Source organism: Bacillus rossius, chromosome 13, assembly GCF_032445375.1.
Source record: "Bacillus rossius redtenbacheri isolate Brsri chromosome 13, Brsri_v3, whole genome shotgun sequence".
NCBI lineage: Eukaryota > Metazoa > Arthropoda > Insecta > Phasmatodea > Bacillidae > Bacillus > Bacillus rossius.
In genome coordinates, this window is record NC_086340.1 from 3,639,914 (window position 1) to 3,667,393 (window position 27,480).

At 37.8% G+C, this 27,480-nt stretch overlaps 1 protein-coding gene across 1 annotated transcript in view; it reads right to left on the bottom strand.

Moving 5' to 3' along the window:
- Nucleotides 1-5,157: 5,157 nt before the first annotated feature.
- LOC134538127 (uncharacterized) overlaps nucleotides 5,158-27,480 on the bottom strand; it is a 144,196-nt gene continuing 121,873 nt past the window's right edge. Inside the window, exons 3-4 of the mRNA XM_063379161.1 lie at nucleotides 10,571-10,696; nucleotides 5,158-8,500 (exon numbers count right to left, since the gene is read on the bottom strand). Of these exons, the coding sequence (XP_063235231.1) occupies nucleotides 7,898-8,500; nucleotides 10,571-10,696 (729 nt within the window). The 3' untranslated portion in view covers nucleotides 5,158-7,897. The remainder of the gene's footprint in view (nucleotides 8,501-10,570; nucleotides 10,697-27,480) is intronic.

The window sequence follows — 27,480 nt, forward strand, 5'->3', positions numbered from 1 at the left end:
GTTAAGCAAAACTAGTCAAAGAGGGACAAGGAGATATGGAACAGAAAGGTTTTCTGAAATAACAGTACATATTGGCTATATTATAAATTAATTTATTCTCTGATATGTCAAGAAAAAAAATCTAAATGTAGCGTTCTAATTGCATTAGTTTTTCGTCCAGCGACATGCTATACAATATTATTTCCATTAGAATTTTACAATGCATTTATTTACAGGTAATTTCTTTTTAATAACTTGGTGTAATATAGTACCTTCACTTTTCAATTATTTTTTTTAATGATCATTGAAATGGCTTAGCCCAGCTATTAGTACTTGAGATGACGTGAAAAAAATGGGTAGCGTAGCTGAAGCTACTCTAAAAGCATGATGGTGCCGAAAAAAGATGTGTGTCGTATTGCGATTGAAAAATTTTCAAAAAAATGAGGGGGAAGCAAATTTGTCATTTTGAATGCCACCAGCGTTAATGTAAATAAGTGCTTAATAGCATTAAAAATATATTTGGTGATGGAAGTCAAAACATTTGTATTGCTGATGAATGAACAAACCTTTTGTTGCCAAATTGTCCACCGATCTTTGCACACTTGCAGTACAAGTTTTTATTGATTTTTATGTCTTGGCACAATTATTTCATGATCTTAATTTATGTTGTTGATGTTTTGTGAAACCTAAAACATAATTAAGATAAATATATATTGAAAGGAAGGATTTAAAAGGAAAAGTATTCTCGACATTAAAAAAAAATTGTAAAATTATGTTTACAATACATTGGCTTCTGGACATATTTGCTGATCTGAAAGTGACAATTTGGCAAAACAGGCAGGAATTGGCTTCCAGTGGGTCACTTTCCCCGCGAAGCTGACTAGGATCTCAAGTAAATCGTCACACTCTTAAAATACTATTGCAAAAGTAACTACACTGGGATTTGTAAGCATTGAGTGTTGATGGCACCACTTAGCCCAGTCCTCAAGAACGTAATATTTGTTGTACCAAATCTTGAATGAACAACACATTTAAGTTTTTATACACATACCACTGCGTATGAGTGTCTTCAATTCTAGTTAACATGCAATAAAATTCTTTTTAACACTCGGTTTTCAACAACAATATATTATCATCTCACATGATAGTTAACAAGTTCTCATACAATACAAACACTATCAGAGCTCTGGATTTTCTGCCGTCCTTCAACAATCTAAACACGTACGTTTAAATTTGTTATCACAATTTAAAGTTAACTTTTTTGTAAAATCAAAACTTAATGAACACACATGTTATGGTGTATGTGTTTTGAATAAACTTTTGTGAATGCTGAGGCATAACTTTATGTTTGACTAATTCATTTCAATAATAAGTAATTTTTTCCTGAAGTTGTTCACTTGAATGTGTTTTAATAGTCACTTGTGAATTTCATTTTTTTCAACACAAGGTAAATTAGATTTTTGTTTATTATTTTATTGTTTCTTGTCAAAAATTTTGGTGCTAAGACTTGTGGCATAGTTATTAAAAAATGAATTTTGGTTTTGTACCTTATTTTGCATTCAGCAGAAAATAAATGAGCTTATGTTTTAACATGAAAGGATAGTTTCATGATAATATTTAATAATTACAGTATTTATAATTTTTCAGCATTTATTTAAGCAGTCAGCAGCGGTAAAGAAATCATAATTATAGTATTAAAATAAATAAACTGCTTTGGTAAGAATATTGTAATAATTTCAAATTTTGTTAAGAAAAAGCTAACTGACAGTGATGGGTCATTATTTTCAAAGATGATCAAGATTTTTTTGATGGAATAAGTATGCTAAATCAAAATCTGTAGTCATAAGTCCTTGTAAATTAAGGATACATCTACTGTCATCTGCTACATTCATGCAGAAAACTTGTCTGCACGAGATACTGAAATATCATTGCAGTTAGATAAAGTTTTTATTCTGGTTTGTATCACTAGAATTTAATTTTTTTTTTTCATTCTTATTGGTTTCTTATTCTTAAAATTTTACTTAAAAGTTTATTGCACTGTATGTAATTTTTTTATATTTTTTATTTACAGAAACTAAGGTAGTCTGCAAAATTTCTCATTTTAGGGATACATCTGGATTTGAGAGGTATCTTGAATTTTCTGTGTAGTATTGCAACCAACTCCGACCATCTGCTGACTGTCTATGTTTATGCTTTACGTGTTTAAGTAAGGCATGGTGTTACAATGGTACATACTGTTTTAGAAACTAACAGTACAGTTATGTATGAGGCTTGATTGGAAAGTAATGCCCCCATTCCCATTTTTAAAAATTTTTTTTTAACAGATTTTCCAAATTCTTGTTGTTCCTGAAAACCACGTGTGTCCTCTGTACGGTTGTACTGCGACCGGAAGGCGTTCGTTCGCCTCCTTAATATCCTTAAAAGGTTCTTAATTTGTCTTATTGAATAATGGCCCTTGAAAGTCATTAAACTTCACTGAGAATCCTTAATAATTATTCCTTAATAAATACATGCGTGAAAGTTATGGATAAATGCAGGTATTTTAATTTTTTTTTTTCTGACGCAGCAAACAATGCTTTGTGCATGCCCAATACAACTGGTGAATTTCGAGCCATGTGATAACATTTTATTTATATAAAAATATCTTAGATTTTTGCTTTTTTTGTATACCACCTTTGACCTTAAAAACTGTTTTTGTTTTACGGTCTACCGTAAACATATAAAGTAAATGATATTTTATGATAAAATTAAATGTTGGGGCTTGGGTTAAATATGTGTTGCAAAAAACAATTCTTGACAATTGGGTTTAATATGCAAGATTTGAACTAAACAAAATTATTTTTTGTGCATTAGCTATTTAACATTAATTTTTTTTCCTCAAGGGATTTTGTTGTATTAAAAACAGTTTTACACCTCTCGGTGGTGGTGGAGGCAATGAATTAAGGGGTCCTTAAGAACTTCTTAATTCTTGATTGGACAAGAGGGTTCGAACCATGAACACCCACGAGTCGAGGAACACAAGACGGGTTGCAACGCCTGCACCTGACGACTTTCACCTCTTCCCAGAGACGGAAGAGCACCCCAAGGGACATCACCTCCGATCTGACAACGTTGTTGAAAGCTGTCATTCAAGCCTGGTATCGACAACAACCACCACTGGAGTTCTCCTGCGGGTTCACCCGACTAGTAGCGCGTTGTGGCAGGTGCTTGGCAAGGGGTGGGAACTATGTCGACAAGTGAACATTGCTTTGCACCAAGGACACGTGCAACTTTCGGGTAAAACGAAAAATTGTGAAAATCCGGTAACAAATAAGAGTTAACGGCATTGAAGGCATTACTGTTCTAAGAACCCTTGTAGTTTCATTTTGTCGTATTTATGCGAAAGTAAGACTTTGCAACTGCAAATTATAAATTAGTGACTGCATGTTGCTTCCGTGCCGTGTCGAGATGGACACTTCAAGCAACCGGCCAGAGTCACAGAATGAGGAGGTCAGTTTCAGCTGCCAAAAAAACACACATGTCAAAAATAAGTAACTTCAGTAGTACCAATGTAAAATTCCTTAGTATATAGTTAGGGACACCTGTATTTCGCGTCAAGGTATTTCACAAAATACTATAGCTTTTCTCCTGTGGTTATTGGCTGAGGTCGGGGAGAGGTGTCGTCCCGCTCTTGACGGGGCCAATGAGAATGTGGTCACCGTACTGCTGCACCCTCACAATTTGCCGTGACTCTTAGAAAAAGCTACAGTGTTTTGTGAAATACCTTGACATGAAATGAAATCGCGAAATACAGGTCCCCCCTATATATAGTGTTTTAAACAAATTGCCAATTCATCAGCAAGAATTAATATACAATTGACAAAATACAATAAAAATGATACTTGATGAAGAAAAAACGTGAAGTTAAACACTGCCCAACATTTTCAATCTAAGACACTCCTGCCGGCTCTTCGAGATGCGCACTCGAGCATCATCATGCATTTCCCTTCCTCTGCGACTTCCGCTCTTGAAGTCGTGACCGTGAAGACACCACGCACACGCACGCGCACACCGTTAAAACTTATTGATAATACGACGCCTGTTACGGACAGTTACGCAGCCCGAGTCCCGAGCTGTAGACCGACCAATGGGAGTCACTGTCTGCTGCAGCAAGCCTCTCCTCTAGCAGCGTAGCTGACGAGAGTTGTCGGCCCCTCCAGCTCTCCCGTCGGAAACAAGGCCACGAACAAAGTATAGCCGTCGGCAGCCAGTAAACAATAACAAAATATATTTTCAAGTCTTGCACTCGCGAGCGTTCTAGGAAGCACTTTTAAAACTTTGTTATCGCAGAAACAATGCATACTGCTGGAGTATTGTCCCATGCTGAATCAGTTACCTAAGGCCGTTATTTAAGTTTGTATATGTTTTGTGGAGTTTTCCTCAAAACACAAATGGGGTCTTAAATCTCTTGTAATGCATTTGCTGGGATTATATCCAAATGGAAAAAAAAATTTTTTTTTAGTAATCTGTCAAATAAAATTTTTTTGAATGAAATTTCTACAGCTACAAGGAATTATGGCCACACTTTTATTTGAGCCAATGTGAAGGATAGTAGGTACATATTACAATAACTTCCTGAAAAAAAAAGTTGAAAATTATCTAGTAAGTAAAATACTAACAGTTGATGAAAATGTGTGATAAAATAGTATGTACACAAAACAATTTCTAGTTAAAATGTGTGTTTCAATAAAATGGGTGACAAATAATACTGTTAATATCAGTTTGCGAAGGGCTAAAGGTTGTTTCGTCTTATTTCATAAGAAGTTTATTAAAACCTCTCTACTTATGAAATGAACATGAGTCTTAAAATATATAACCGATTAGTTGGCAACTTAATGGACAGATTGCACACTGGAATATAATTTTCACACATGTTGGTGCTTTTACCCGAATGCTGTGAAATATAGACTTCAGGATTTCAAATGAAACTGGGCCCCAAGTCAGCTACAGTTATTTCAACAGGAAATCATTCCAATTGGATCCAGATGGATTCAGTGCCAGTAATATTTTGACTGACAAAAAAAAATTATTTCCTTGGAATAAGATGAAACAAGTCAATTTTTTTTGACTGAGAACATGCACCCTTATCATTGATGGATGCAAGAGGGTCTGTATCATCCCTCCCCCTCCCCCCCTGAAGTTATGAAAAAAAGAATGTTAAAATATCAGTGATAATAGTATGTTACTGTGGGAGCAGCCACGTCGCCTATGCCAATGTGATGGTGTCAATTGTAACAAAAAATTTTTCCCACACACAAAATAAAATTTTGAGCCCACCACTGACCCTGATGGCCATCTTGGCAACAACATACTGAGAGGTTTGTTTATATATATATATCTGTGTGTGTGTGTGTGCACGTGTGTGCATGCGTGTGTGTGTGTGTGCTCTGCTCGTAAAGCAAAATCTTCAGAAACATGAAACAAGTTCCCAATAAAGCAGTACATTTTCAGGCCTGCCAACAAACTTTACCAATTCTTTGACGTCTTCTTCTGTCGACAATGTGCGAAACAATGCATTGGTTTTCTTTTTATTTATCTCTCTCTCTATATATATACACACACACACACACATCACACGAACTATCACGTGACAACATTATAAAAAAAAATTGATACTCGTAAACAAAAAACAATAGTGAACGCTGTGTGAATGTGCAGGTATAGTGATTAAAATTTAAAAATTCGATATCTCCAAAAGTAATTTGAATTTCTTATCTCCGCAGGCGGTTATGAAAAGAGGACGTAAAAGAGTATATAATGAAAGTTATTTCAGATTTGTACGATTTTGTTTTGCGCTAATCCGTACACTACATATTTACCCAATATTGTTTTCCTCGTGACGTCAAACGTAAACAAACCTCTCATCCATAGATAACCATAGCTCCGCACTAGTAGCGCGCGTCGAAAGCATGGCTGTGCCAGGCAATATTCCAACCTTCATGGTAAAACAATTGCGTGTCGGCCATGTTGTGACACCAAACAGTTCAAAAAATTAGCCTGCATAAATTAACATTATTGGATTTTATATTTTGTATATATTTAAAATAGGTGTGTATAAGTGTGTGATCCATGGAGGACGACGAATGGCGCGTTATACTGTACTATGATTCTATGAATCGTTGATACAATGTTTGTTTACGTTTTATACTTGTTAACGATTCTTGAAAGTGATAAAAATTAATCGTAATGTACATTTATATTAAAGAACTCCTTGCGCAAAATCAGTAACTATTATGTAAAATTTTCCAGATAACTGGAAAAGAATGGTCGTTGTATTGAAAGGTAGGATACGTTTTTAACGTTAAAGTGAAATATTTTTACATTGCTTACATTGGTGTTTTGAGCAGGAATTTAAAATCATACGTTGAACTGAAAGATACGTTATTCTGAAGTACGTTGTAACGGAATTTCACACTGCTCATCCAGCATAAGTGTTATTGTGTGAATGCCAAGGTATCTAAACGTCACGAAGGTCACAAAAAAAAACTGAAGGACTACCAACCTACGAAAATCACAAAAATAGCCCTTAATAAACAGCGCTGGTGCATAAGTCACAAAACTTTAATTTCCAGTAATCTTTTGCTAACCTGCATTTTGTTTTTTAACGTGTAAATAGTCATGTTTCTGCCAACAGTAGATCTAATTCATATTATGTTCAAATTTGCGTACTACACATAAAAAATAACCCTGTGATATAAAAATGAAAAAGTTGTGAAAAAATATTACTGAAAAGGTCTTGGAAAAAGCCCTGGAAACGGTTCACCAGGTTTTTTTTAGGCACCCTGGATATATGTATTTAATGCTTCATAGAGGCTACAAAAACCACTTCCTTTGAGGTGGTCGCTGGGATACATCGCCACATGGCGAACATAGCTCCGGGTGTTAAAGCGCCATTTACACCGCTCGAGACTTATTGAAAGTGCCTGATTACAGAAAGCATTTAATAGCCATCGCACTTGTCCACACAAGTTTCGTTTCATGGTTTTGTCTTAAACATGTATTTTATATACAGCGGGAAAGGCTAAAACAGGTGTTTTCATGGATGATTTCTGGTATGAACAATTCTAAACACAGTATTGTAAGTTGGTATAGGAAAGTGCATGGAGGCTTTACATTGTATCTTCAATGAATATTCAAAATTTTTGAAACTTGCGAGAAAAAGCAATATTTTGTTTGACAGATTATTGCACAACTATTAATTTAACTACCACTGTCAAAATTAACATATTTTAAAATAACACTTTATTTTATTGCATCTTAAAAATTAGTAACTTTTTTTTTCCCCCATTATTCATTTCGCAGTCTAATGTCTGACTAGAATCAATTTCTTTACAGAAAATAAACCAAGTAATTTGAAAAGTCTGCAGGCCACATCAAGCTGGGTCCAAACATTGAACAGTAACTGGAAATTTTTTACGTTATTGCACAGCTTCTAACAGAATGTTTATCAATGTCTCAGAAGACTTGACGATGATGAATAGTCGCATTACCCACGACTGGGGGGGTCGAGAACACAGGCCACACCATGGTGATGACGCCCGTGACCTCCCTATGCTTGATCCCGTGGTGGGGGGATGAAGGCGGAAGGAACGTCGCAAACGCCCAGTCCTGAACCCAGGGAGTCAGGTTGAGAGATCACTTCCCCTGGCCCTTTTCGCCCCACCAGCCAGGACACGCCAGCCACTAGACCAAGTGGGCGGACTCAAGTATACTTAAGAAACCAAAAAAAAAAAAACAACCTGTAGATTTACTTGAGAGAAGATTAGAATTTTTTTCTTTTCCCTGTGGCTACATCTCGTGCTCATGAAGCGAGTGTCCTGCACGCGAACTGCCACGTGAGGCCGGCTGCGAACTGGCGCGCGAGGCAACGCAGTGGGGGCTAGGGCTGCAGCTTGGAGGGGCTGAGCACCAGCTCGCCGGGCCGGCCCGCGGCCTCCGGCTCGTCTTCGCCGGCCAGCAGGGACACCTGCTCCTCCACGTGGTCCGGCGGCCCACGGCGCTGGCGACTCGTGCACGGCTGCGGGTCCTGATCCTCCTCCACCACGACGTTGGGCAGGCCAGGCGCGGGCCGCCGCTCGTGCTGCAGGAACACCGTGGTCGAGGTCACCAGGTCCCCGCGCTGCGCCGCCCCCAGCGGGCAGCGGTCCACCAGCGGGATGTCCTGCCCCGGGCAGGCGGGCCGCCCCTTGCGCCGCCGCCGCCGCCGCCGCCGCAGGCACCGCGAGGGGCACACGCACAGGAACACGCGCACCAGGCAGCAGAGCGCACCGCCCGCTATCAGCGAGGGCCCGATCAGCCGCAGCTCGAGCGTCTTGAAGCCCTTCTCGCCCGTGCCGACGAAGAAGATGACGAGGCCAATGGCGACGGTGCCGAGGCCCACGTACAGCAGGCCGTTGGCCGCCGCGCTCTGGTGGCCGTACGGGCCCCCGGGGTAGTCGTCGTCGTCGTCGGAGCTGCTGCCGCCGTACGACGAGTCGTGGATCTGCCGGCAGCCGCGCGCCCCTCCCCTTAGTCACTGTACAACTTCTAAAAACCTACCACAAATGTTCATCCCAATCCTCAGTAGGCCTACCTCCTCCCCTTAGTCACTGTACAACTTCGAAAAACCTACCACAAACGTTCACCCCAATCCTCAGTAGGCCTACCTCCTCCCCTTAGTAACTGTACAACTTCTAAACACCTACTGTGGCGATAAACTCAGGCTCCTCAACATCCTTTAAAAAGTCCTTAATTTGTCTTTAGTTGAATTAGGACCGTTAAAAGTCCTTAAATTTAATTAATAATCCCTAAATAACTCTTTAATAAAGACTGATTGCAAATATTCAATGAATTGAAGGCATTTAAAGGTTCCTTTGTTTCCGACTTTGCAGCAAACAATGTTTGCGCATGTCCGGTACGATTGGCGAATTTAGGGCCACGTGGTTAAAAGTTAAATGGAAAAAACGGTTTTGAATTCATTTTGTGTATTTTGTATTTCACCTTTAAACTAAAAAAAAGAAGTATTTTACTGCCTTCCTTTGAACTTATAAATTAAATGGAAATAGAGAGATAAAATTAAATGTTAGGCCTGCAAAGATTTCAGATAATTCCACAGAGATAATTCTGGACAATAGGGGCTTATCTGTAAGAACTGAACTAACAAACCAAATTGTTTTTTTTTCTGTGCATAGACTGTTCAATATTATTGTTGAAGTAGCTTGGCTTCCAGGTTGTAGCCGTGTCCTTGGCAAATAATTCAGTCGACATTGCAGTCGCCATCATCAGGGAGCAGTTACCTACCGTAGGTATCTCAGTATGATGGCGACTGCAATGTCGACCGAAACGTCGGGTGAATTATTCGCCTGGGACGCGGCTACAACCCAGAAGCCAAGCTAACTTCAGACAACGGCCGTGAAAGTCTGCGAACATTATCAACATTATTGTTTTCTAGAGGGATCTTGTGGCACACAAATAGTTATCCACCTCTTTTTTTTTTTGCACAATAAGATCTCAGATACTTTATGTTCAAAACACGGCAGTAACTGGGAAAAGGAAAATCAGATTGTTATCAGCGCGCAGTGCTGGCCAGTATCTTTTCAATTCACGATTCAGTATCAGAAAAAAAAAAGCTGTTAAATATTTCATTGCCTGATATAAAGACGCTATTTCACAGGAATTTGAACTTGTAAAACTAACCCGAGGATAAAAATTATCAGGAAAGAATAATAAAATTTTATGAGATAAATGAGCTAAACCATCGTCTTGGTGGTGGACCAGTGGCGTAGCCAGGATTTGTGTATGGGGAATGTTAAGAAGCATTAACTCCCCCCTCTCCCCGCTACCGTATTAAAGCCGTGGGTCCGGGGGTCCTGCCCCGGGAAAATTTGGATTTTAAGGTGTAAAATAGTGTTATTTTAGCAGTTTTCGGTACTTAAATTTAAATATTGTAATGGTAAAATTTTTTATTAATTTTTAATATGAAATTTGTTTGAGTGATGAATAAGACATTTAATTAAAGATTTGGTGCTAAGGGGGGGGGGGGTTTGAACCCCTAACCCCCCCCCCCCCCTTGCTATGCCCCTGGTGGTGGTTGAAGGCGGCTCCAAGTGCGCAGGGCCGCAACTAGGAAGAGCAGGGGGGGGGGGGGGGCAAGCGGGGCATACGCCCCGGGCGCAAAGCTGTGGGGACACCGAAATCGCTTTCATTGTAATTCCTACTACAACTGGTAACTGGTAAAACGTTTTTTTAACTTGCATGCCAGGAATGTCTTTTCTGATTTACAATATAACGTCTCAACATAATTTAATGAACAAGTCTAGTGATTATACGGACTACTTTATGGACATAGTGGGTTCATGCATGGAAGTTACAGTAGCACAGAAACTGTTACATGTAGGCATGGAAATTCTTAAGTAGCACCATTTTTCCGTGGGAGGGCCCCCGGACCCCCCGCTTTATTGGTGTGGTATTTGCAAAAAAAAGAGGGGGGGGGGGCGCATGAATCCATTCATGCCCCGGGTGCCAGAGACTACTCTAGTTGCGGCCCTGCACGTGCGATGCGATGCCCACTCACCCTGTTCCGCTTCATCCAGCGGCGGTGCGCCTCGGTGGCCTTGATGCGGTGGTTGACGGCCACCTCGGTGACGGAGGGGCGCCTCTCCCCGCCGCGCTCCTGCCATGCCGCCTTGCCCTGCTGCGACTGCAACACCGCCGCCAGGGGCGGGTCAGTCGCCGGCGACGACCGCGTCTCAGACACGTCTCAGCGATGTCTCAGCGATGTCTCCGTCCCGTTTCAGGCCAAAATTTCATATTCAACTTGAGCAGGGGGCGCGTCCACACAGGCGAACTAGGCAACCGCCCAGGGCGCCAAGTAGCTGGGGGCGGCGCAGCACGACACATAACAGCTCATATAATATGTTTAACGATTATTGAAACTAGATGAAAATGGATTTTCGTAACAGTTTGGAATGTTTATATTGATATAAGTAATTATTTAAAGTCTACGGCGACCTGTTTATGATTTATAATTAGTAAAAAAGTAAAAAAAAAAAGCCTGCTTACATTTGATTGTTGACAAAATCTTAGGCTTACATTATGTATTTTGAGGGAAGAAAAATTTTTTTGGGGTTTCCGGCAGGGGGGGGGGAAGGGGGATTTAGGTTTTTCGACTAGGGCGCCAATTTACCTTGTACCGGCCCTGACTTGAGGTAAGCTTTTGGACATTCGCCATTGCTAAGGCACATGTACGTCTGTAGAAGAAAACTACTGTTTTTTTTTTGTAGTTTTCTTCTACAGACATGCGTGTGCTTAGCAATGGCGTATGTCCAAAAGCTTACATCAAGTCATCCACTCCCACTGCACAAATATTTCAAAGATAATTTTATATTTACAGTAATCAGGGCCTGATCAAACCATAGGCAAATTAGGCAGCAGCCTGGGGCGCGTGGATCGGGGGTGGCCACGTTTAAATCGTGTCTTCGCATGCACTTTTAATCTAGCATCCTAGACCGAGACAAAACACTAAAACTAAATGCGCTGTGAACTGAAAAAACTTTTGACTCCCTGATTTTAACAATAAATTTTTGAAATTTTAGAAAGCGTGCGTAAAACAAACTCTTGACTTGTCACCTGGCGGGGGCGCGTCCTCATAATTATTAGCTTAGGGGCGGTCAGAACCCTTGATCAGTCGCTGACAATAATTACAGACAAACGTGTAGACTTGTCCAATTGTTTAACTTTCACGAAATTAATATATATATATAATTAATTATATATATATATATATATATATATATATATATATATATATATATATAAAGCGCATACCTTTTTGCACGATTAGCTGCCAAAGTTACATTTTTTAAAATGTTTTTTGGTTGTACAAATAAGGATTTTAATACACTTTAATACTCGTTTTTTGTTTTGATGCAACACGGTTAAGTTGAAAGGTATTTTATACCATACTAGTAAAAATTAATATCTAACAATAGCTGCATAATATTTGCCATCTCTCCTTTCACAAATTACTATCTGTGGCCCCCACACTTATGTTAATGTTCTGATGTGCCTGTATAACATCAAATTACGGCACTGAAACATCGCAATGTTTCTGCAACATCACAGAAACGTGTCTGAAACGTTATGTGCTGCTTGGGCATGTTGACGGTCGCACGCAAGGACCAAGTTGCTCACAAGAACCAATAATCAAGAGTCGATCAGTTTCTATTGGAAGAAGCATTGTTGGAAGTTTGCCAGTTTACTGTGGGTTACAAGGAGTGGTGTCGTAGGCATCAATTATTAGACGGGAAGCCTATGATGTACATTCTATATTGCACAGACCCGAACAAGCCCGAATATCTACCTTCGGCCAACGTCGGTATTAAAATGATTTGACAGTATTTTTAATGTAGCTATACTAACCTAACTTAACCAACCATCCACAATTTTGTAAAGTAATAAACAAAAAAACTGACGAAGTTGGCTGAAGGTAGATATTCGGGCTTGTTCGGGTCTGTGCAATACAGAATGTACATCATAGGCTCTTCTTATTAGACACTCATTCCTCACATTTATTTTATCCATGGACTAATAATTTACACATCTCAAACTGCGATGGAAAAAAAAATTGAAACCCTGACATTGAAATGCCTATTTCCGAACAGTCAGAAAAATATGTCCCGGAGAATGCAGTTTGCACATTGTTGAGGTTACAATATCTCATAGTCCTGTGTTTGGTATCAAGACTAGTTTACTAAAACTGTAAAACATTGACTGAATCGAAATACCAGGTTACATTCAATTATGTGACACAAAAGTGTATGTTTGTTGAGGTAACATCTGTAAACAAGCGGCCTTTGCGTACGTTAGCTGATTTTGGAATTTCTATTTGCAAATCGTAAGCTAGTGTTTTGAGACTGCACAGATACAAGAATCTGCATGTATGTCGTCATTAGTTTATGATATTTTCCTCTACAGATAAAAATTAAAATGTCTTTAAGTTAGATGTCACCAGTATAGTTAATTTGCAGCCATTACATTATTATGCAATACACAGATTTGTGAAAATTATTGTGACAAAAAAAAAATAGATATTTTATTTAAAATACCTAGATTAAATTGTTTGCCTAAACCTAGGAGGAGGGGGAGTAGTGGGATATAGATTACCAATTATAAAAAACCCATAGGCCTACCCAGGTTTCTAGTACTCCAAGACAATTACACAAAGTTGGAAGTCATTATGTGAGGGCGACATCTGTTAAGTGGGAGATACGGGAACTGAAAAATACCATCTTTTTTTCACCAGATTTCAGGCATATCAAATTTCTATCATTTTATTTTCAGAACTGGGCTTTGTTAAAGCATAATTTATAATTTAATGGAATGCCTGAAGTAACAGCGACTGACAGCTACAAATAGTTAACCCCCATTAAGTCATTGTCGTTTAGTATTAATTCATTTTTGGGAATGATTAAACTTATAATAGCACTGTCAAAATACGCAACGTTTTGGACTTTGTAAATCTTTTAATGTGCGATATCTGCTATAACAAACTTAAATTCTCAACGACAAAAAAAAAACTGTTATGACATTAAATTTTTGAAACCCTTATGACGTATTTCGGTTCCTATTATACTTAAAAAAAAAATTGGTTGCTACAGATCCAAAGTATATTTCTTTTCTCCCTTCCTCTTCGTGAATCATTTATGAGAGGTTGAATTTCCGTTGCGGTTTTGGGGGAGAAAATAAAAGTTTCCCGCCAAGTTTTAGCGGAGATAAAACATACCCACAAATCTGATATTCCAAAGTTGTAGCGTACGATCTGCAAATAAATACAAGCCAATGTCCCTTTTCTTTCCTTTCACAATGGGAAGAGGTAGGTATCACTGTTTATTTCTCGAGAGATAAAATAGAAAATAAAAAGGCCACTAATGTTTTGTGGATTTTTTTTTTTTCGTTTGTGCGCGGGTTTCTGCTAATCTGTTTAATATGGCTTTCACATAACTTGGGATTCGAACAAGATCTCAGATTTTTCACGGCGTTGCACGTTTTCGTAGCTTGAATTCGACACAGTGAGCAGGAAACACATCCTGACTTTATTTTTGTACTATGGGATTTCGCCAACACTTTGACGGGTGACCTGTCGCAACAATGGTATGATTCGTAATTTTACAAATCTGATATTCTTTCGGCCTTTGGATTTGGAAAGAACGAAAATACTAATGGTTGACTGATGGCGATAAAGATTTACGGAGTTGATTTGTGCAATATTTGACAGGTTAATAATTGAAGTAAAAAAAGAGGAAAAACTCACCCCTCCTTCCCCATCCCGACTGTAAACATTTATTTTGGTTATAATGAGTTTAGCGCCAATTTTTTTTGGTGATAAGTTGTTTGTGTCTTTTTTTTTTACAGTCCTTTCTTCACGATGGAATATTTACAATTTATTATTCTTCCTAACGAGTTACTTTCAAGATATTTCACTAATTTCTATAATTAGCTTTTATACAGCTACGGTTTGTTTTGCTAACAAACTGCTAACCAGAGTGACCTACAATTCAGAACAGACACCTACTCTAACTGCCGAGATTGAATGATAGTTTTTGAAGTAGTTTTGGGTCCATTCGCTAGATAGTAACTGTCGTAATATATTTCTAACATAGATATATTGATTGTGAGAAGTAATGCATAAGCTATTATCAGGCAAACAAAACAGCTAAAATTAATTCACTTTAGTAACTTTGGTAACAACATATTTTGTGGTTTGGCACACTACTCATCTACATATATTGAATATGATTTTTTTATTACAAAAGTTATTAAGGTTTTTTTACACGGTATAAATCTCTTCTATTAAGAAATTAGTCGTAAGTATGTATATTAGCATTATAAATATAGCATTTTGGCTTTAAACCTCCCGACCCAGTTTTTTTTTTTGCTAGTAGTTAGGGCCACACACTTAAGATAGCGTTTCATGCCGCGCCAAACATGGCTTCAGTTTACACTGCAAAGTTTACATATCTATGGAGGAACCTACACCATAGACTAATACCGCAAGGGAAGCCTAACATCACGTTCTGTCCCTGCCCGAGAACACGCCCGAATATTCACCTTCGGCCAACCTCGGGTTTATTTATATATATTTATATTTCTCTGTTTATTTTAATGTAGCTATACTAACCTAACTAACCGTCCATAGTGTTTTAAATTGTTTTAATGTAGCTAACCTAACCGACCACTTTTAATTTTTGAATTCATTTTTCCTGCGCAAAAATAAAACAAATCCCGAGGTTGGCCGAAGGTGAATATTCGGGCGTGTTCGGGCAGGGACAGAACTTGATGGACATCTTAGGCTTCTCAATACCGCAATAGGATCACCCTTCCAGTCTGGTAACTTTCAGCGTAACCCCGTTACCTGTGGACGTAATCATCGCAGGAGGTCGTGACGCTGACTGGAAGCGGTTGCCATTAAAGTTGAACAAAGTAGCGACTGAATGACTGTGGCTAGTAGCCTAAGTTCGAGGGCAGCTGGAACGCGAATGAAGAGACACAGGCGCGAGGAGAAATGACGGGTCAACGGGGAGCATAAATCCAGATCGCGGGCTAGGGCCTGTGCGACCGAGCGGGCAGACGGACGAGGTCGCTCCATATTGGAAAACATCCGATTTTTCGTTTTTGTTGTGTCCGCACGAACGCACTTTGCTGCTCCAGGGTTTGGCAAGTCGGTCAACTGTCCAGAACCCCGTGACAACGCATTTCCTCTTCATTTCCCCCGTCCTACTACATTTCTGTTCAAAACACGGCAGTAACTGGGAAAAGGAAAATCAGATTGTTATCAGCGCGCAGTGCTGGCCAGTATCTTTTAATTCACGATTTAGTGTCAGAAAAAAAAATCTGTGAAAGATTTCATTGCCTGGTATAAAGACGCTATTTCACAGGAATTTGAACTTAAAAACTTGTAAAACTAACCCGTGGATAATTTATCAGGAAAGAATAATAAAATTTAATGAGATAAATGAGCTAAACCATTGTCGAAATTTAAGTTGCAGATTAGCTTTAAAAAAAAATGTTCGTGGGAAGAGTTTATTTTTATTATTTCCTGGTGGAACACCTGGTAACGCCCCAGGCTCCTCTTCAAAACAGGGGACGCACCACAACGCCGAAATGCCAAACTGACCACAACGCCGACAGCTAAAAAATTGCTGTGTACCAGAACGCCGAATTACCACAACGCCGAAATACACTAACGCCGAAAAATTTCATTACAGGACTGCCACAAAGGTTAGGTTAGGTTGGACTAGGTTAGGTTAGACTATGTTAGGTTGGACTAGGTTAGGTTAGACTAGGTTAGGTTAGACTAGGTTAGGCTAGGCTAGGATAGGCTAGACTAGGATAGGCTAGGTTAAGTTAGGTTAGGTTATATTACGCTAGGTTAGGTTTGATTGTGGTATTTCGGCGTTAAGGTACATTTAAGAAACACACACAAATTCATTCAGTTGTTATTTCGGCGTTGTGGTACACAGCAGTTTTGTAGCTGTCGGCGTTGTGGTCAATTTTGACATTCGGCGTTATGGTATTTCTGCGTTGTGGAAACGACCTTTCAGAACATTATGCCCCCGTGGAATTACGTGGCCCAGTGCTCGGCCAGGTCTATAGTCGCCACTGTTGAGTGGATCTCAAGACCGCCATGTTGGGAAGAGAAGGAGTCCTGTCGTTGCCTGGCAACTGTCCGGTCCGCCGGCCCAGGATCCATAGCGGACTCTTCCAATATCTTCGCACGCAGACATCTGCGGCCGAGGACTCCACGGAACGGTGAAGGGGGGGGGGGGGGGGGAAGAAGACTGTACTTGCCTCGCGGCAGGAAGGGAAGTTTATAAGATATCACGCTGAGTTTTAACTTCAAACAAGTCGTAATTTGTTTTTATTTTTTTTAAATTGACTTTTAACACATTATCAAACAGTTTTCTCAGTGAAATGAATAAACAAACATAGGTTTATTATTCATGGATTTTGAGTGAAAAATTTAGTCCTTGCGTGGCGTCACACATTTCGCACTTTACTAATAATAAAACTAATATCTATTACATAATTAATTTCACTAATACATTCAACAATGGCTTGCTTATATTACTGATATTAAATTAGCATAAATCATATTCAAATGCCTATTACACCGAATGTTCACTAACACAACTGTGTGTCAAATATTCTACAGTTTGATCCATTTTTAATACGAGTACACGTAAATTATATTCATGAAAGAAAACTAAAGTTAGGAACAAGACGCTATTTACTTCCATAAAATCCTTGTTTGGTCAGGTATGGAGAAAACTGAGAGCACTTAGTCATCACACAGTTGGTGGAAACCGTAAATTAAATCCACAAAGCTAAAACATTTATTGATATTTAAAAAAATATTTTTTTATTCTTGGACTAGTGAAAAATGGCCTATTTATTAAATGCAATATTTGTTTCATTAAATACATAGGCAACGCCGGTAAACGAAGCGCTAATGAACATTCGTCAATTCTGATTATTACTCACAATGCATGCAACCCTTATACATATTGCAATAAACTTTAAAATTAAATTACTTTTATCATAGCAATTAAATTACTAAAAAAATATGTTTCATAATAGTTGCATACAAAAATTAATTACTATTGCAAACATATGACATTCAGCAAACATAGGTATCTAACTCTAATATCTATACTATGTATGGGTCTACTAAGCAGTATAGGTATGGTATGAGTATCTTCATGCTGGTTGTAAATACTCTACTTACGAAACTCCTATACATTGTCTGAATTTGGATCCACACTGAAATTGATGGAGTTTATCCATCAAGCTGTTTCCATGGAGTTGCATTTATAGTTTTGGTAAAACATCTTTTTTACGTCATTAACTTATTCATATTTAAGCTCATTAAGTAACTGTTAAAATGTTTTTTATTTAATAAATATACAATTCATTTAGGTAAAATTAAACAGTAAATTTACAGTCTAAAAAAATTGAAAACAAACATTTCATTAAAAATTATTATACAAAAATATAATGAACAAATTCGCCCCTTGCTAAATTTGATGGAATATCGTTTATATGCAGGATATATTTTTCTTGGCTCATGTGCCGATGATGTGTACTTCAAACTAAGGATATTGCAAAACGAGTGCATGTAAACGCATACAAAGTGAAAATAAATGAGTGAATGAAGTTTTTTTTTTTTGCATTAAGAATCATTACACCTGTTTTAGCGATATAATAAATGGTTGATTTAAAACCTTTAAGTTTCGTGTACATTACTAATTTTTTTATTTATTTAGACACCACAAGTCTTTCATTATTCGGTCGTGCCAATGCGATTTACCTATAAATATAGACGTGTAAAAATGTTTGCCTTATTTACCTAACTAAAGTTATAGACTATTGAATAAAAATGGAATATAAAATCCCCAGGAAGTATCAATTTTTACTACACAAACGATAGTTCAATACGTAACAGACACGCACAGTAATTTTAAGAACATATCTCAAATTATTCTTAAAACTACTAAAATTTCAAATTTCTTTTTAAATTGGGTTGTTTTTATTTTAAAAAAGCTTTTAGTTATAGTCATTGAAATAATATTTTTGGCCTTGAAATTTTTGTCTGTGCGCTCACTGACAAAATTGTGGAGGTAGACAACAACAGATAGCTATGTGGGGTAGTAAAAAAATACAACATTAAATTAAATTTTGTGCTTTACCAGCCATGTTTTTATAAAACGTGTTTTGTGTTAACAAAGCATATTATCACTTCACACAAAAATTTTAATTGCTGGTACTTTCAAGTTTATATCAAAATCCACGTGAAAGTATAATAATAGCGTAAAATCGTGGTTATAGTGTACGAACACGAAACTTGAGTAACATGCAGCAATGCGTATAGCAAAAGGCTCATTGAAGGCACAACGAAGAGACAAAATACTAGATTCAAGTCATACTCCAAGGAAAATTAAAACAATTCTTTGGCAGCGAAAATTAAAATTAAAATACACAAAGTTTGTAGTAAATAAGTTAATTCTTAAGTTAGTTCCATGCTAATATTTATTGAGCGAACGGTATTCTAGATGACTACTTAACTGTAGGGTATAAATCATAGGATGAATCAGGAAAATGGTAAATTTTGTGATTCCTCATGAGAAATTTAGTCGAGAATGCAGTAATGATCCTATTCTGAAATGCGTTTTAAGGAAGCTACGGGTATGGTTAAAGTTGATTTTGTTTTTGAATTTAAACAGTTTAAAATTAAATTAATGTTTTCCATTGCCTAATATGAGTCACAAAAATTACGGTAGCCAGTAAAAAACAATTGTCTAAAACTCTCATGACAAAACATCAGCATATATCCTATTAGTCAAATATTAATCGTAGAAAAGGCAGGAACAAGCATAAAAAAATCAAGGATACTCAAGGTTAGCATCAACTAGGATGTTAATTCATTGTCAGTAAAAGCAACAAATCAGCTCATGGGAATCACAACTTATCCCGTTTAAGCATTCCACCTGAGAACCAGGCGAACGACATACATACACTGTAAGAATTATTTGGTAATGTACATAAAGGTGTAAAGGAAGTTACTAACCTCAAAAATATATGAGAAATTTACCATAAAAATATGACAAACTCCCCAAAAAATAAATTTTTAACGCAAATATTGAAGTAGTGCTATATATTCCTGGGAAATATCTTTAACATTTGTAACCTCTTATAGCCTAACACCAATACCTTAGTATGGCAAACTCCCCCATAAGTTATTAAAGCATTCTTGACACAAAAACAGGGTTCCGTTTTGTTATGCACGAACCCCTTTGAAAGAAAAAAAAGTTAATCTCCTCCGATGCAACCACACGATATGTGGAACGAAAAAATTAATAACGTTGTTTTTATCTTTCGCAAAGTACACAAATAATTGCATTTAATCTACAAAGACGACTAAAAAAATGGAGGTTAATTCCAGCATGCGTTGAGTAGCCACAAATACGATTAGGTTTAATAAATATGAAATTGTTCCATTTAAATATGTTTAATAAATTTGTACTTGCACTAAAAAATATAACTTTTTTTTGGCTAATTTTTAGTAATTTTTTTTCAATTGTTTGCTTATGATTAACTCTTTTTAGCCTCACCATAAACTTTAAATCCTCCCAAAAAATTTTGTTTCATTTATAAAAGTCATGACAATTACGTTCAACATTTTCGATTTAGATTTTTATAGTGCAAATCAGAGGCGATGGAAAAAGGTTAAAATAAACCATGAATTTCACAAAATATTTAACTTAATTTTGTTGCTGCACCTCAAGGTATGCTTCGATTACCGTATTTTTGTCCTTTTTTTTTTTTTACATCAAAAGTTAATTTTTCTGCAGTCGAAAAATTAAAAATTTTTCCCCCCACCATATTGTACGCAATTTGTCACTATGGATTTCAGATAAGTTGACAGATATTAGTAATAAACGAATTGAAGTTTAGTTCCTTATGGTTCTAGTTCCCATGAAAAAAAAAAAAAAAGAGTTAGTCTTTCAGTAGCCTTCTCGTTAACAATTTGAAGCAGAATATTTTTGAAGTTATACTTCTAATGCGACTTTCAACAAGGTTGCGTTAAACGTTTAACGCTACCATGGAGAATAATGCTAACATGGAGAATTATTTGCATGCAATTAAAAACTATTTTTTAATGATGCCAAAGAAGTATAACTTCTCACGCGCGTACCTAAGTACACGCATCCATTTTTAAATAATGCCGAACTTGATGCATATACTGATCAATAAACTATCCACTTTTCAAGTACATACCATCATTTCTAAACGCGAATCAACACTTTCTGCGCCCACCGCTAGAATGCGCTGTCTGAATCGTAAAAGCTGCTTGCCACCATCACGCGCAGATGGCAGCACGAAACAACAAGACATTTTAAACTATTAGAAACGGCTCCTATAAAAGCGAAAAAGGCTTGAAAAAAAATCCTAATCCTGGACTTTGGACTTGATTTTCGACAAGGAATTTTATTAAAATACTGTCCATCTTTTTCAAATTCACTTAAGAGTTATTATTATAAAGTTTTCGCACACGTTAGACTTTATAATAATAGTATTTATTCTATGGCATTACTAAAATATTGACCGGAAACATCTTAAAACACATATTATAACGCTAAGTATATGTATGTATATTTGTTTTTACTTGAACGACTGAAGCCAGTCTGTAAATACTTCCTACAAACAAACCTTGTCATTATTGAGCTGATTCAACATAACTAATGTATTATTATATTGTAATGTATTTTAAAAAGTAAAAAAAAAATCTAGTGATGAGAAATTGAACCAAGCCCCTTGAGTCAATACGAGCGCACTCTACTACTGTTATACTATGCCTATTGGGCATTAAGAAGGAGAACATGCATTATAATAATGGTAGTGCCATTTTTTCTTAAACGTGAAAATGCTTTTTACTGTGATTATTTCAGTTACCATATACATTTCAGGGTAGTTTCACTACATTTGGCACACAGATACGTTAGGTATCCCCCTTGATATTTAACGAAAGTACCTACACTACATACGGGTTAATGTCGCTACACGTGTGTTCGGCCATCTTTTGTGACACGTATCCGTTCATCGACTTCCGTTCCATTCCCGCCGAAATCACTCCTACCGAGTGCCGTATACGGAGAGCTTCAGATGTTTACACATCGAAAAAAAATTTCCAATTCCCCTCCCGGTCCGGCGTGGGAACTCGAAGAAGGTAAGAAGAAGGAGGAAAAAAAAACTGGGGAAAACGGCGTTACCACGTGAAATCACACTCCCCCCCCCCCCCTTTTCCCGTCTCGGTTCGTTCAGGCCGTGACCCGCGGGATCTGGTGCCAAAGAGCCGTTACCACGTGTGACCGCGGCGCTCGTCCGGCGCAGAGCGACTTAAGTCCGGGCCGAGCTTGTGTCGTTGTTGCGCGCGCGGGGGTGCGGACAGGGGACGCACCACAACGCCGAAATACCACAACGCCGAAATACCACAACGCCGAAATACCACAACGCCGAAATACCACAAAGCCGAAATGCCAAATTGACCACATCGCCGACAGCTATAGAAACTGCTGTGTACCACAACGCCGAAATACCACAACGCCGAAATACACTAACGCCGAAAAATATCATTGCAGGACTGCCACATAGGTTAGGTTAGACTAGGTTAGGTTAGACTATGTTAGGTTAGACTAGGTTAGGTTAGACTAGGTTAGGATAGGCTAGGTTAAGTTAGGTTAGGTTATATTACGCTAGGTTAGGTTATGTAAGGTTAGGTTTGATTGTGGTATTTCGGCGTTTAAGGTACATTTAAGAAACACACACAAATTAATTCAGTTGTTATTTCGGCGTTGTGGTACACAGCAGTTTTCTAGCTGTCGGCGCTGTGGTCAATTTTGACATTCGGCGTTAAAGGTATTTCGGCGTTGTGGTAACGACCCGTGTGGACACAATCGTGGGTTCGCGTCGCTGAGGCCTCGCCATTCGTGAAGGAGGGAGGGGGGAGGGGGGAGGGGGTTCGGGTCCTCGCCGTAGACTTGTGATCAAGCGCGGCTCCAGAGGAAGGGCGCAGGGGGCGATAGCCCCTTCCGAGCCCAAATTTTACTTCTTATTTCTTTGTAGGGAATATCAATGTTAAACTTAAATACTTTCGTTAATGTGCTAAACTCCTCTTTCAATCAAAATTAGTACGAGAATACTAAATCTCAGAGTTTGAGACCATATACTTTGTGAATATCCCTTGGGCAATGTCATGATTATTAACTGCATCCTCCTGTGTGTGAGCCCTGCCTGAGAGGTCTTCCTGGAGCCGCCATTGCTTCTCGTGAAAAACAAAAAGTCGGGATGAAACCATAACAAGTGCTTCGTGTTAATATGTAATGTGGCACGCCCGTTTAATTGTATTTTATTTTGGTCGAACCGTGGGAAAAGCCGGGCTGGTAATATATATATATATATATATTTATATATGTATATATATAACAGCTGCGTGTACTCATGTTCGCGCGTTAAAAGTTATAGGCCTACTTACTTGACGTAAAAAAAAATTTTTAGTTTTGCATGTAAATAACTAATTTAAATAAAATAATACAAGGACTGGAGTGATAAACTATAAATACGGTTTTTAAAGTTTAATTAAATCAAATTAATTTTTTTTTAATAAATACCCAGTATGCAATATTAATTTGAACACATGTATAAAATTAATTATTTTATTTAGTAAAACAAACGATACATTTAAATTAATAATGAAAATCTCTAAATATGCAGAATGTTTATTCGAATTTATTAATTTTAATTGTTTACTGATAATTACTAATAATATAATAATTTATTATATGGAATGCATTAAATTATACATACGGGGACATAACGTCAATTATATAAATAAACTTGAAAAAATTATAAACATAATTTTTATCACTAATATTCACAATACATATTTATTTTTTAAATTATATGGACCAGTATTCAATATCAACCACTAAAGTATAAGATTTCAAAACACATATATAATTTTTTTTGAATGTAACTTTTTTTTTCATTCTGTAAAAATTTCGTTGCTTGCTGCGCGCGCACCGTAAAAAATTCACTCTCATAATTTTTTTTTTTCATAACGCGCCCAAAGAAGTGTAACTTCAATAAGACCGTTTCTGACTCCGTACACTTGCTAAACTGCGAGTTAAGGTGGACGGTAATGTTGAACGGTTTTATTCCGAGACCAAAGACCTTTCGTGCCATTGTGCTGTGCCGACACGTGAATAATGCATTGTCGGGACGAGATAAATCGATGCCGTTTCAAAAGAGCTTTCGTTGCGGGGACGATTGATGACGTTGATATCAGCCGCAGTGGCTTTTAAACTATCCCCCCCCCCCCGGTTGACAATTGAGGTATCAAATATTAATTACGCGAGTTGCAGTAATTTATTTTGTACTGACATCGCTCGTTTGGAACTCTGAATGTTGTAACTGTTTCTTCCACACGACACGAGACACAGGCGTACCACGACGGTAGCAGCCCCCCCCCCCTCCCTTTTTTTGGCGCCATTTCCAGTTCTGACGTGACGAAAACGTCACACCATGCTCACTTTAAAAGAGGGTAATTTGACTTCAGTTTGAATTTAAATGTGGGTTACAATTCACGCGGTTATCTCTATGCCACAACCTTCATCCGGATACAACTTTAACAACTATTGTCACTTATTTTCGGACAAAGAACATATTTGAGTTAAGAGGTACTTAGAGATGGAGTTAATATTTAAAATTTAATTTATATACACTAAAAGAATTAAGACAACGAGTTTAAAATTTCAACGAACTTCAAACTTCTTGAACACCACCTCTTTCCTTATAATTCGTTAGTGATGTTGGTCGTAAGGCATGAGCGATATCGTTGCAACCTCGTGATTTAAAATTATGCAAACATAAGAACATACTTAGCTGAGATTATTGATTACGTTAGTAAAAGAAAAAAAAAATAATCAACTTATGTTACTTTCAATATTCACTCCCAAAAATTATCAGCTCTTAAAATTGGGCAAAAAAAAAACACGTACTATAAACTTATTCTGTAGGCAACCTTAAAAATTAAGAACAATATACTTTTCAATTTTTTAAAATTATTTTATGTTATTTTAATGTGGTATAACTGTAAACAATACGTATTTTTGCTTAAGAAAATATGAGCCTTTTCAACAATTTATTCTAGCGTATGGGTGTTACACTTTAGTTCGATATTAAAAATAATAATTAAAAAAACCTATGCAAATAACGACTCTGTTTTTGCTTCACCCAACATAACTCCCGGTAAATATCTTCAGAAATTGTAATGTTAGGTAAACAATTTTCGTCCAACCATGGTTTCCGCACAATTCCAAACCCAAATTGAACAAGAATAAATTAAAACGTTAGCATTGTAATGTGCGTTTTTTTTTACTCTCCCCGCTATATTAATTTGCGGCATAATCATTATACTTGCTCATAAACAATTCACGAGGAGGATGCGGGAGAAAAAACAACAATGTCCACGGTTAAGGGGAGGGGGAGGGGGTGGGTGGGTGGGGGGGAAGTATTTTATCCCGCAGTTCGCCGGAGCTTGGATAATAAAGACGAATATCGCAACAGACGAGAGCGAACCTCTGGCGAGAGACAGCGGTTATTAAGGTGGAGTAGGCCCCGCCATCTTGAATTTTTTTTACATCTTTTTGCTATAATTATAATTTTGAACTATCTATCCCCAATGTTTGGCATGTCGAGGCGTTCATCATCTACTCCAGACTTTCTGTACCTAGTTGCAACCACATATTTACTAACAGGCTGAAGTCTGTAAGCGCCGCGAGGAAATAACTTACTATTTCACACGGGCAACTACAACTGCCATGATAATCACACCAGATCACAAGTGTTGAATTCAACAAGTAGCAAGAGCTAAGTCCTATGCAATGAAAATACCTTAAAAAGTAGCCAGAATGCTTTATTGCAAGCGGAATAATAATATTCGAAACTAGCTAATGCCCGGCCTGCTTTGCTATGCCTATTGCATTTTTTTATTTGTTTTAAGCAGATACACATATACAAAGGCTCTCTTTCTATATTTACACATCCTGTATCAATTACACTAAATTTCTTTCTCTATAATTATATATACATACCTCCACACACACATATATAACTCAATCCATCCCTTTAAATCTCTCTCTATATATATACCTCGCTATATCTCTATATCTCTCTATATAACTGTATATATCCCTCTCTATATCTATACATCTAATTATATCTATCTTCCTATCTATATATTTATCTTTACAAAAGAAAATACGAACACACAATCATTCATTCATATATATGTTACCTATTTATATTTTTATCTACCTATTTACCTGCACTAGGTGTGACTTAGGTATATAAAAACACGCGCGTATTCGAATGCCACGTTGTGTCGAAATTTCAAAGCAATCGGTGAAGAACTTTCGGACATTTAAGATTTTGAACTAATATTTAAGTTTTCAATTATAAAGATTGCAATATGGGGAGGCCTAAACACCCTTAGTGTCTCTCTCTCCCCCTGCCCCTCTCTCCCTCCGCTGGCCTCGTGCAGTCACGCACATGGGGGGAAACTCTAATTACCGAGAGGCATAGTTTTTTGAAGTAGTTATGGGCCCGTCCGCTAGATAGTAGTTTTCATCATATATTGCTGACATAACTACATTCATTTATTAGGAGAAGTAATGTATAAGCTATTATCAGGCAAACAAACCAGTGAAAATTCACTCTATTTAGGTAGCCAATAATTTTGTGGTGTGTAATACTATGAGTTTTCGCACCTCCAACCTCTATTCCGATTTTGGGGCCCGCCCAACAGATAGCGACTCATGGTTTCAGTTTCCACTGTTAAGAGTCGCACTTCTTTATTTCCCTCCTTGCTCTGTGGTCACGCACATCACGCTTACCCTTTCACTCCCCTTGCCACTATCTCTCCCCCTTGACACTCTCTCCCCTGCCACTCTCTCTCCCCCTGCCACTCTCTCTCCCCCTGCCACTCTCTCTCCCCCTGCCAATCTCTCTCCCCTTGCCCCAATCTCTCTCCCCCTTGACACTCTCTCCCCTGCCACTCTCTCTCCCCTTGCCACTCTCTCCCGCCCTCTCGCCGCTGGCCTCGTGCCGTCACGCACAGCACGCTCGCCGCGGGCAGCTGGCTGCTCCGTGCTCAGAGCCGAGGGTCGGTCATGTCCACATGGCTGAGGGGGGAGAGGAGGGGAGCAGCAATCTGCAGCGGCGGCGACGACGGAAATTACCTGCTTGTCCAGCACGACACCTAATAACAGATCCCCAGGAGACAACGGATGCGCGCGCACGCAGAGAGCTAGCAAGAGAGAAATAGAGAGCGATAGAAAGAGAAAGATAAAGAGAGGTAGAGATAAATATCTCTTTTTTGGCCCCCTTATATACGGGACAAGCAAAGGTGGTCCAGTGATGAATACAAGTAGAGTGAAATCTTGTTAATCAAAACCCTGTTAATCCTAGTGCACGTATTTTGATAAAAATATCTACAGAATAAGAAAGCTGTGAAATGGGGCTTTAACCACTTAGTGGTGTTTTTTTTGGAAGTGTTCAATAACTATGTACCATAGAAACAAAAATTCTTCCAGGGTTTTGGGAAAACATACTTTTTTTATTTATTTATGAATTATACACCAAAATATTAGCAATTTCAAGACGAAAGCTACATATGAACGTTTAATACAAAAACTGTGTACCTCATGATTTCATAATTGCCTTTAAGCTCATAAAAAAACATTAAATAAGGACTTGTTTAGCAGAAAAAAAAGAATTTTATGAACAAAATTTGAATATGGTTACATCATGAATTAGTTAAATAAAAAATTGTACAAACACACGAAATAATTCAAGCAACATAATATA